Raw genomic sequence first — 12,500 nt, 5'->3', positions numbered from 1 at the left:
CAACATCTCCTCTGTTCTCATGTTTGATCAGAGATATCTCAACATCTCATCTGTCCTCATGTTTGATCAGAGATATCTCAACATCTCCTCTGTTCTCATGTTTGATCAGAGATATCTCAACATCTCCTCTGTTCTCATGTTTGATCAGAGATATCTCAACATCTCATCTGTCCTCATGTTTGATCAGAGATATCTCAACATCTCATCTGTCCTCATGTTTGATCAGAGATATCTCAACATCTCATCTGTTCTCATGTTTGATCAGAGATATCTCAACATCTCCTCTGTCCTCATGTTTGATCACAGATATCTCAACATCTCATCTGTCCTCATGTTTGATCACAGATATCTCAACATCTCCTCTGTTCTCATGTTTGATCAGAGATATCTCAACATCTCCTCTGTTCTCATGTTTGATCAGAGATATCTCAACATCTCCTCTGTTCTCATGTTTGATCAGAGATATCTCAACATCTCCTCTGTCCTCATGTTTGATCAGAGATATCTCAACATCTCATCTGTTCTCATGTTTGATCAGAGATATCACATCTAATATGTTCTCATGTTTGATCAGATATATCACATCTCATCTGTTCTCATGTTTGATCAGACAAAAAACTAAACCACTTTAACATGTCTGCATGCTTTATATGAGTTGCAGCCACATAATTGGCTGTTTGAAGGAGCAGGTACATGTAGGGCTGGGCAATATTGACAAAATCAAACGTCACAATATTTTTTGACCCAATACCTCGATGTGATGGAGAAGCAGGTAGAAGTATTGACTGTTAATTTCACTAGAACGCTGGAACACTCAAATAAGTTCAGAAAACTGTCTGTCTAACTGCGACAGATAACGTTAACGCAGTCAAGGAGACCAGGAGACGACGACATTAGTTGATGTCACCATTATGATTGCCAGAGGATCTCTAGTCTGTCTGATATCACAATATAGCGGTATAGCGGTGACCCGAAATAGTGGATGATTCAACGATTCGTTCGAAAGAGCCTGATTCGACTGCCAATCTCACAGTTGAATAGTCCCAAAATGTGGTTATGAAACAAGGATCATTCCATTCTGGCTATATGGGGGTGCAGAATGACTTGATTTTACATACAATTGCTTGGTTTCCGCCAACAGCATGTGATACATAGCCTATTTTGGTATAAGCATCAGCCTAATAATAGCGTAACCCCAAGTCGCAATTAAACAAACAAATCAAACAAGCTCATGCCAATGGATTTTCTGATTACCAGATAGTGTTATTAACAAAAGAAAAAGAAAAAAGACAATAGTTGAATATTCTTATTGAACAGCCAAATCCGATTCGACTGATGGAATTCTGAGTCGAGCACAGCCCTAAATCGGTATATCGATATATTGCACTAGGTGCATGCTATTTGTATTAACATGCAGCTGTACCTAATAAAGGGGCCGGTGAGTGTATAGGACTCATATTGTCGCTGTCTTCTTTTAAATCTGTTCTAAAAGTGTATTTTTATAGAAAATCCTTTAGAGTTGTTCTAGTATTACAGTAACGACTGGTTCTTCTTTATTCTTATGAGACATGTTTGTCTGTCTGTTGGGTATTTAGTCTGTGTTTACTCTTCTGTAAACTCCTGTGCACCTTTTTGATCAGTGCCCAATAGCCATTAGTAGCCTCAAATTGATATTCATAAAATCTCAATGGTAACTCGTAAAATTTGAGATAGGGATTCTTTTTCTTTTTTATTTAATAGTTTTGATCGCTCATCTTGGCTTCTTTCTGTTGTGGGGGAGTGAAGTTTACTAAGCATGTAGGAACACGTCACTATACCCAAAGGACAGTAACATCCAAATATCTTCTCCACGTCTAATATCATATCTTGTCAGATTTGCAGTAAACAGAAGCTCTTCACAGACGTTTTATCCGTCTGGTCTGGTCGGAGCGTTAGGTTACGCAACGACCCTGAAAATGTCTTCTTTTATGTCACGGACCATTTCAGCCGTCCTCCTAAAAAACCATCAACGACTCTTCCAGTTTGGAAGAATCATCTCTTTGGTTTGGATGTCTGACTTTTCCCCCCGGCGATCAGGAGAACTGTTTGCATAGGGAAACGAGGCGGACAGGAAGCCTTCCTCCCAAGGTGAAGGATGCCAGTTGCATCATGGGAACATTTTCTTGCCGGAGATTATGCAAACGGCAAATGGTTTTAACATGACTACTATAGTTAGACTGCATATTGCAGATATCTGCAAATCAATTCTTCCTATTTCAGATGTCTACAATTGCATTTTTGATATCCAGAATGAACTGAATGTCTGCAATAGAATTCTTACCAGGAAAAACTCCAATTTCAGATATCCACAATCCAATTGTTACTAGACACAATTTTAATTTCACAAATTCAAAATGAAAAAGCATTCCAGATATCCACCACGTAATTTTGAATATCCAAAAGACATTTGTGACTAGTAAAAATGTGTTTACGAATATCCACAATTGGTATTATGAAGAGTACAAATGCAATTTCAGATATTTACAATTTGAATTATTAGCAATAGCGATTCTCCTAGTGGAAATGTATGGTATTATCTCAAATGTTATTACAGATAGGAGTGTGCGGGTTGGCAGGGGAGATTCCTTCACATCCAAAGCAAGAGGTTGAGTTGCTGTTTATCCAGTCAGAGATCCTCCACCATGGCTGCGTCTTTGTTTATGTGGAGAACAAACAGGAGTCAGGTTTCCATCTGCTCTGATAATCAGCTCTGGCTCCCAGGCATTCCCTGCACCCCCCCCCCCCCCCCCCCCCCCCCTTCAAACACACACACACACACACACACACACACCCAAACACACACACACACTTTCTTCTCTCTTTCACCCCATGTTACACATTCCTATGCCCCCAACACACACACACACACACACACATGCACGCACGCACGCACGCACACACACACACACACACACACACACACACACACACACACACACAGTAGCTGATTGCGCACATCTTTGCCATGTGTTTGCCTTTTACTGCATTTTCCATCGTCTGATAACGAGCTGCAGGACCCAACCTCATGTGTCCTATATGACTATTTGTCAAGTCCATCTGCGTCACTATAGCAACCTCATGTGTCCTATATGACTATTTGTCAAGTCCATCTGCGTCACTATAGCAACCTCATGTGTCCTATATGACTATTTGTCAAGTCCATCTGCGTCACTATAGCAACCTCATGTGTCCTATATGACTATTTGTCAAGTCCATCTGCGTCACTATAGCAACCTCATGTGTTCTAATGTATATGTTGACTATTTGTCAAGTCCCTCAGCTTGTGCCTGCTTCAAGCTTCAGTTCTGTTTACGTTTGGCGTCATGTGTGAACAAGGGTTAAGGCTGCAGGGAGTTGGGGGGTGGTGAAGGCGTAGGAGGCATAGGAGGCGTAAAGCACTTGCCTTTCATGTGCGAGACCTGGGTTCGAGTCCAGTATGTTCAAAGTGTAAATTTCACATTTCACATTATTGTTTTAACCAAGTTGTTTTAGTTGTCTACTGTAAACATAACCAACGCAGCGACATTTTGAAATTAACCGATAGTATCGAAAAAAGGGCACCCTGTGCGTTAAGAAGTGACTAAGGGGTCCTGACAAATAATACTCAACATACCTGTAGGACGAAGGAGAATTCTCCTCTCCTCTCCTCTCCTCTCCTCTCCTCTCCTCTCCTCTCCTCTCCTCTCCTCTCCTCCTCTCCTCTCCTCTCCTCTCCTCTCCTCTCCTCTCCTCTCCTCTCCTCTCCTTTTCTCTCCTCTCCTCTCCTCTCCTCTCCTATCCTCTCCTCTCCTCTCCTCTCCTTTTCTCTCCTCTCTTCTCCTCTCCTCTCCTCTCCTCTCCTATCCTATCCTATCCTATCCTCTCCTCTCCTCTCCTCTCCTCTCCTCTCCTCTCCTCTCCTCACACAGCAACAGATCACTCATTAAACTGTCTGAACATCGCTCCCTGGGAGGGACACCACAGCCTTTTGCAATTCTAATTGTCACATAATTATTATTGATTATGGTAGGCCTAATCACATACTGTAATTATTATTGATTACGGGAGGCCTCATTCAGATTCCGGCGTGTTTGTGTCTCACAGTGCAGGAGCAGAGTTCAACAGACTCACCAGCTGATAAAACATCAAATTCAACTCTAGTCTTAGTGAGAAGCTGTTAAAACTTTATGGACACACTTCCAACCAGTGGAGTTAAAAAGCTCTTTATTTGTTTAATGACGCTTTATTTTGTAGTGAGCAGGAAACTCTTTAGCCCAGCGTTCGGGTTCATGCCTGATGATTTTGGTTTTCACGCTGCACGGTCTTCTTTGTTTGCCCTGGCGGTCGGCGCTGCAGCTCCCCTGTCAGGAGTTTCCTTTGGCTGCTCCATACCCCCATACCCCCACCTCCACCTCCTGCCCACCCCCAACTGAGGAAATGAGTTCTCTGAGCTCAGACCGGCTCCTCCACATTTACTGTGGAGATATCTGCAGGAACACACGACACGGAGAGGCACGCCATGAGGCTATATGAGGCTGAGTGGATGGTTCAGTCCACTTTACAGTTTCATGCTGAAGCTTTACAGTGTAAAGCTTCAGCACGAAACTGTAAAGTTTACAGTTTCATGATTGACAGTGATTGACAGTTTTCTAGCAGTGATGGGAACACACAACTCCTCCCAACCCCGGCAGTATTAGTGCCTTGCTCTACCTATTGAAGGCAAATCCACACTAAAACACTTGGTAAAAACATCAAAACACACAATGGACTTTGATATGGGGAAATGGATGATGTAAAACAGCTGCAGTAAACATCAGGTTCTGGGAACCCTGCGAGGCAGCTGAATTCGTGCGAGATCATGAGATCATGATCACACGACAAATCGTCTTCTCGTGCTCCAATCTATTTGTCTCATGTTTGAATCCAAACCACCAGTGGTTCAACCCAAACAGCCGTCCTATGAGGGAGCTACGGGCAGGATTTAGGGTGGACGACAGCGTTGATATCTATCAATCAATCAATCAATCAATCAATCAATCAATCAATCAATCAATCAATCAATCAACTTTTATTTCAGACACAATTGGGTCCATAAAGAGACATACAGTACAGTAAACAATACAGGAAACATTTAGAAGTGCATTAGAAACACACACGCTCTGTGTGGGGTCGTCAGGTAGGGTCGTCAAAAGGGCCTTTCTGTGTGGAGTTTGCATGTTCTCCCCGTGCCCCCTGGGGGTTTCCTTCATATAGGAACCCATCACCAAAACATGCAATATCCTGGTCGCTGATGTGGTCCCTCCTCTGGTCGTTAGGGGCGCCTGTTCGGAGGGAGGGGAACTCGTTGGAATAGCGTGATCCTCCCATGTGCTATGTCCTACCGGTGAAGCTTCCTCTGTCAGGTGAAAAGAAGCGGCTGGCTACTGCCCGTGTCTCGGAGGAAGCATGGAGCCAGGTTCGGCTCTCCCCAGATCGACAGAGGGTGGAGCAGCAACCAGCAGGATAAATAAATAAAAAAATTAGCACTAAAAATGGGATAAAAAATGGGATAAAAAATCGGGGGGAAAAAAAAAAAAAAAAAAAAAAACTCACACACTCTTGCCCCAACAATGCAACGTTGTGGAAAACAGTAAACAGGATTAAGAAATATAAATTAAAAGATATACAAACTTTGGCGCCAGTGTTTCCGGAAGCATGATGTATATATACCTCGTATCACTCTTAGTTATGTCAACAAGAGCCATTATAATCTGATTGCTAGACACTGTCAGTCTGCCCATAGACAGATGGTTCATCCAATCACCTGCCAGGTATTTTTTTCAAAGTGCCTGCCCTTTGCAATGGGTTGCCGACGACTCATTGCCAGATGGTTATGTGAACACAAAGCATCTGGTAATGTCAGGTTAAGGTTTTGGTCTCAGTCCCTCAGAGTCAACGATCATACGGGGAGAAATCCATCAGAGAAGAAGAGAGAGACCAAGTATCACTCTGTCTCTCTCTCTCTGCAGCTGAATGATCACACTTTCAAACTATTTCTCTTCACATTATGCCAACCTTTGATTGAAAACAACAAGTTCCCACCCATTCTCTGGGGGTTGTTGAAAGGCATGCTGGGAAACGTAGTCAATCACTAACTGCAGTGGAAGTAGAGGAGGCATTTTAGGGGAAGTGGGTTCATCCAAAAAAGCAAATGACAACACTTTCCCCTCGCTCCTAAAGGACAGTGAGAGTGGCTTTGACGTCATTTTGAGACAATAGCTGACGAGTGTTTCATAAAAGACAGGAAGGAGGTGTGTGTTGATGTGTGTGTGTGTGTGTGTGTGTGTGTGTGTGTGTGTGTTTCTGTCTGCAGGGTGATGTGTGTGTTGACGTGTGTATGTGTGTGTGTTTCTGTCTGCAGGGTGATGTGTGTGTTGACGTGTGTATGTGTGTGTGTTTCTGTCTGCAGGGTGATGTGTGTGTTGACGTGTGTATGTGTGTGTGTTTCTGTCTGCAGGGTGATGTGTGTGTTGACGTGTGTATGTGTGTGTGTTTCTGTCTGCAGGGTGATGTGTGTGTTGACGTGTGTATGTGTGTGTGTTTCTGTCTGCAGGGTGATGTGTGTGTTGACGTGTGTATGTGTGTGTGTTTCTGTCTGCAGGGTGATGTGTGTGTTGACGTGTGTATGTGTGTGTGTTTCTGTCTGCAGGGTGATGTGTGTGTTGACGTGTGCGTGTTTCTGTCTGCAGGGTGATGTGTGTGTTGACGTGTGTGTGTGTGTGTGTTTCTGTCTTCAGGGTGATGTGTGTGTTGACGTGTGTGTGTGTGTGTGTGTGTGTGTGTGTGTGTGTGTGTGTTTCTGTCTGCAGGGTGATGTGTGTGTTGACGTGTGTGTGTGTGTGTGTGTGTGTGTGTGTGTGTGTTTCTGTCTGCAGGGTGATGTGTGTGTTGACGTGTGCGTGTTTCTGTCAGCAGGGTGATGTGTGTGTGTGTGTGTGTGTGTGTGTGTGTGTGTAGGGTGATGTGTGTGTTGACGTGTGTGTGTTTCTGTCAGCAGGGTGATGTGTGTGTGTGTGTGTGTAGGGTGATGTGTGTGTTGACGGGGGGGGGGGTGTTTCTGTCTTCAGGGTGATGTGTGTGTTGATGTGTGTGTGTTTCTGTCTTCAGGGTGATGTGTGTGTTGACGTGTGTGTCTGTGTGTGTGTGTGTGTGTGTGTGTGTGTGTGTGTGTGTGTGTCTGCAGGGTGATGTGTGTGTTGACGTGTGTGTGTGGTTCTGTCTTCAGGGTGATGTGTGTGTTGATATGTGTGTGTGGTTCTGTCTTCAGGGTGATGTGTGTGTGTGTGTGTGTGTGTGTGTGTGTGTGTGTGTGTGTGTGTGTGTGTGTGTGTGTGTGTTTCTGTCTGCAGGGTGATGTGTGTGTTGACCTTTATTTATGTCTATGGTGTTGACGTGTGTGTTTCTGTCTTCAGGGTGATGTGTGTGTTGACCTGTGTGTGTTTCTGTTGGCAGGGTGATGTGTGTGTTGACCTGTGTGTGTTTCTGTTGGCAGGGTGATGTGTGTGTTGACCTGTGTGTGTTTCTGTTGGCAGGGTGATGTGTGTGTTGACCTGTGTGTGTTTCTGTCTGCAGGGTGATCAGCTACGAGTGTTGTCCTGGTTACGAGAAGATGCCTGGAGAGAAGGGCTGCCCCGCTGGTGAGAAACCTCTACTGCAGGACTTCCAAAACTTACACGACTCAGACTTGAGTCACACAGTTTGAATTGCTTAAGACTTGAGACTTGCCTTGACTTGACTTGACTTGACTTGGGTTTTGGTGCAGGGACGCTGGAACTCTATATGACACTGGAACTCTATATGACATTATATTACCATAAATGTTGGGGTTGTTATCATTTGTTACACAGATTTGGTGCAAGATTTAAAGATTTTTGGTTTAGAGGATTGACAAAAATGGTCAAAAATGACCTTGACTGTGATGCAGTATCAATGCATTTAGAAAATTGGAGATTTGTGAGATTTTGATTCAATTGATTGATTTGATGACAAACACTATTTTGTGAAAACAGGGATCACAATAGGTTATTTTATAAGGACAATTAAATAGAGCTATGGGGACTAACATCATTGATTTTGTTCATTGAATCTCTCAGCTCTCCAGTCATACCCAACTTATGCAAGTTGAGGTGAGAGGTTATGTTCTCATTCAGATATGTTGAGGTGAGAGGTCACGTTCTCATTCAGATATGTTGAGGTCAGAGGTCATGTTCTCATTCAGATATGTTGAGGTCAGAGGTCATGTTCTCATTCAGATATGTTGAGGTGAGAGGTCATGTTCTTATTCAGATATGTTGAGGTCAGAGGTCATGTTCTCATTCAGATATGTTGAGGTCAGAGGTCACGTTCTCATTCAGATATGTTGAGGTGAGAGGTCATGTTCTCATTCAGATATGTTGAGGTCACAGGTCATGTTCTCATTCAGATATGTTGAGGTCAGAGGTCATGTTCTCATTCAGATATGTTGAGGTGAGAGGTCATGTTCTCATTCAGATATGTTGAGGTCAGAGGTCATGTTCTCATTCAGATATGTTGAGGTGAGAGGTCATGTTCTCATTCAGATATGTTGAGGTCAGAGGTCACATTCTCATTCAGATATGTTGAGGTCAGAGGTCATGTTCTCATTCAGATATGTTGAGGTGAGAGGTCATGTTCTCATTCAGATATGTTGAGGTGAGAGGTCATGTTCTCATTCAGATATGTTGAGGTCAGAGGTCATGTTCTCATTCAGATATGTTGAGGTGAGAGGTCATGTTCTCATTCAGATATGTTGAGGTGAGAGGTCATGTTCTCATTCAGATATGTTGAGGTGAGAGGTCATGTTCTCATTCAGATATGTTGAGGTCACAGGTCATGTTCTCATTCAGATATGTTGAGGTCAGAGGTCATGTTCTCATTCAGATATGTTGAGGTGAGAGGTCATGTTCTCATTCAGATATGTTGAGGTCAGAGGTCACATTCTCATTCAGATATGTTGAGGTCAGAGGTCACGTTCTCATTCAGATATGTTGAGGTCAGAGGTCATGTTCTCATTCAGATATGTTGAGGTGAGAGGTCATGTTCTCATTCAGATATGTTGAGGTCAGAGGTCATGTTCTCATTCAGATATGTTGAGGTGAGAGGTTATGTTCTCATTCAGATATGTTGAGGTGAGAGGTCATGTTCTCATTCAGATATGTTGAGGTCAGAGGTCATGTTCTCATTCAGATATGTTGAGGTGAGAGGTCATGTTCTCATTCAGATATGTTGAGGTGAGAGGTCATGTTCTCATTCAGATATGTTGGGGTCAGAGGTCACGTTCTCATTCAGATATGTTGAGGTGAGAGGTCATGTTCTCATTCAGATATGTTGAGGTGAGAGGTCATGTTCTCATTCAGATATGTTGAGGTGAGAGGTCACATTCTCATTCAGATATGTTGAGGTCAGAGGTCACGTTCTCATTCAGATATGTTGAGGTGAGAGGTCATGTTCTCATTCAGATATGTTGAGGTGAGAGGTCACATTCTCATTCAGATATGTTGAGGTGAGAGGTCACATTCTCATTCAGATATGTTGAGGTCAGAGGTCACGTTCTCATTCAGATATGTTGAGGTGAGAGGTCATGTTCTCATTCAGATATGTTGAGGTCAGAGGTCACGTTCTCATTCAGATATGTTGAGGTGAGAGGTTATGTTCTCATTCAGATATGTTGAGGTCAGAGGTCACGTTCTCATTCAGATATGTTGAGGTGAGAGGTTATGTTCTCATTCAGATATGTTGAGGTCAGATGTCACGTTCTCATTCAGATATGTTGAGGTGAGAGGTCACGTTCTCATTCAGATATGTTGAGGTGAGAGGTCACATTCTCATTCAGATATGTTGAGGTGAGAGGTCACGTTCTCATTCAGATATGTTGAGGTGAGAGGTCACATTCTCATTCAGATATGTTGAGGTCAGAGGTCATGTTCTCATTCAGATATGTTGAGGTGAGAGGTCACGTTCTCATTCAGATATGTTGAGGTGAGAGGTCACATTCTCATTCAGATATGTTGAGGTGAGAGGTCACGTTCTCATTCAGATATGTTGAGGTGAGAGGTCACGTTCTCATTCAGATATGTTGAGGTCAGAGGTCACGTTCTCATTCAGATATGTTGAGGTGAGAGGTCACGTTCTCATTCAGATATGTTGAGGTGAGAGGTCACATTCTCATTCAGATATGTTGAGGTGAGAGGTCACGTTCTCATTCAGATATGTTGAGGTGAGAGGTCATGTTCTCATTCAGATATGTTGAGGTGAGAGGTCACGTTCTCATTCAGATATGTTGAGGTGAGAGGTCATGTTCTCATTCAGATATGTTGAGGTGAGAGGTCACGTTCTCATTCAGATATGTTGAGGTGAGAGGTTATGTTCTCATTCAGATATGTTGAGGTCAGAGGTCACATTCTCATTCAGATATGTTGAGGTGAGAGGTTACGTTCTCATTCAGATATGTTGAGGTGAGAGGTCACATTCTCATTCAGATATGTTGAGGTGAGAGGTCACGTTCTCATTCAGATATGTTGAGGTGAGAGGTCATGTTCTCATTCAGATATGTTGAGGTCAGAGGTCACGTTCTCATTCAGATATGTTGAGGTGAGAGGTCATGTTCTCATTCAGATATGTTGAGGTGAGAGGTCACGTTCTCATTCAGATATGTTGAGGTGAGAGGTCACGTTCTCATTCAGATATGTTGAGGTCAGAGGTCACATTCTCATTCAGATATGTTGAGGTGAGAGGTCATGTTCTCATTCAGATATGTTGAGGTGAGAGGTCATGTTCTCATTCAGATATGTTGAGGTGAGAGGTCATGTTCTCATTCAGATATGTTGAGGTCAGAGGTCACGTTCTCATTCAGATATGTTGAGGTGAGAGGTCATGTTCTCATTCAGATATGTTGAGGTCAGAGGTCATGTTCTCATTCAGATATGTTGAGGTGAGAGGTCATGTTCTCATTCAGATATGTTGAGGTGAGAGGTCACGTTCTCATTCAGATATGTTGAAGTCAGAGGTCATGTTCTCATTCAGATATGTTGAGGTGAGAGGTCATGTTCTCATTCAGATATGTTGAGGTCAGAGGTCATGTTCTCATTCAGATATGTTGAGGTGAGAGGTCATGTTCTCATTCAGATATGTTGAGGTCAGAGGTCACGTTCTCATTCAGATATGTTGAGGTGAGAGGTCATGTTCTCATTCAGATATGTTGAGGTCAGAGGTCATGTTCTCATTCAGATATGTTGAGGTGAGAGGTCACGTTCTCATTCAGATATGTTGAAGTCAGAGGTCATGTTCTCATTCAGATATGTTGAGGTGAGAGGTCATGTTCTCATTCAGATATGTTGAGGTGAGAGGTCACGTTCTCATTCAGATATGTTGAGGTCAGAGGTCACGTTCTCATTCAGATATGTTGAGGTGAGAGGTCATGTTCTCATTCAGATATGTTGAGGTGAGAGGTCACGTTCTCATTCAGATATGTTGAGGTCAGAGGTCATGTTCTCATTCAGATATGTTGAGGTGAGAGGTCATGTTCTCATTCAGATATGTTGAGGTGAGAGGTCATGTTCTCATTCAGATATGTTGAGGTCAAGGGACCCCTTTGAAAATGCGTCCAAACTAACCGAATGCGAAGACACTCAAAAATCGAGTTGCATTAAGGTGCAGGGCCACACAAAGTCACAATGGTTAACGAAGAAGTAGGCCAGACCCCTTTGAAAATGACTATGCTAGTTTCTCGAAACCCCCTAACCTCCCGGCTCCATCAGCCTTAGTCCCTCGAAGAGGACAAACTCCCAAGAAAACCTTGTTAAAAAAAACTAAACTAATCTTAACGCTAACAACAACAACAAATGAATGAAATGCAGTAACATGGAGAACGACAATCACATCCGAGAAGCAAGAGAGTTTATTTTCTCTTGCCCTTTGCGTAAATATTTCTCCCGCAACTCTGTTTATTCCCTCCAGTCACGCTGATGTGAGCATGATACGTTTTGTATCTTGTCACAACATTTCAAACTTTTGCTTGAAATTCACATGACAGTGTGACGGAAACACGGCCGCTGAGTCTGAACCTTCGCTGTAAACATGATAACACACACGGGGGCGCTGTGGGTGTCCCACGTGTTTATAGCCGACAAACAAATGGTTTAGACCGCTTTGTTTGTGTTTGACTGCTGTAACTAATGGATTATAATCTGAGATGTGAAGTAAATAACCTCCTCTGACTCAGTGTCTCTGTGAAGCACACACATCTAAACACACTGCTGGCACCAGAGCACAACTGGAAGCCTGTTACTGTCATGAACTAAAAACTAGAAATGTATATATTTGCCTCGTTAACATCATTACAGTAACGCACAGTGTAAACACTACGGTACGTTACTGTTGTTAACGAGGCGAATAGATACTTTTTTTGTTACTCTAATGACAGCAAT

General features: G+C 43.0%; 1 protein-coding gene across 1 annotated transcript in view; it reads left to right on the top strand.

Moving 5' to 3' along the window:
- tgfbi (transforming growth factor, beta-induced) overlaps positions 1-12,500 on the top strand; it is a 57,955-nt gene that overhangs the window by 7,860 nt on the left and 37,595 nt on the right. Inside the window, exon 3 of the mRNA XM_083652307.1 lies at positions 7,630-7,694. Coding sequence (XP_083508433.1) covers positions 7,630-7,694 — 65 coding nt within the window. The remainder of the gene's footprint in view (positions 1-7,629; positions 7,695-12,500) is intronic.

The sequence above is a fragment of the Poromitra crassiceps genome, assembly GCF_964638095.1.
Source record: "Poromitra crassiceps genome assembly, chromosome: 15".
Classification (NCBI taxonomy): Eukaryota; Metazoa; Chordata; class Actinopteri; order Beryciformes; family Melamphaidae; genus Poromitra; species Poromitra crassiceps.
This window is presented reverse-complemented; position numbering and strand designations above follow the sequence as displayed.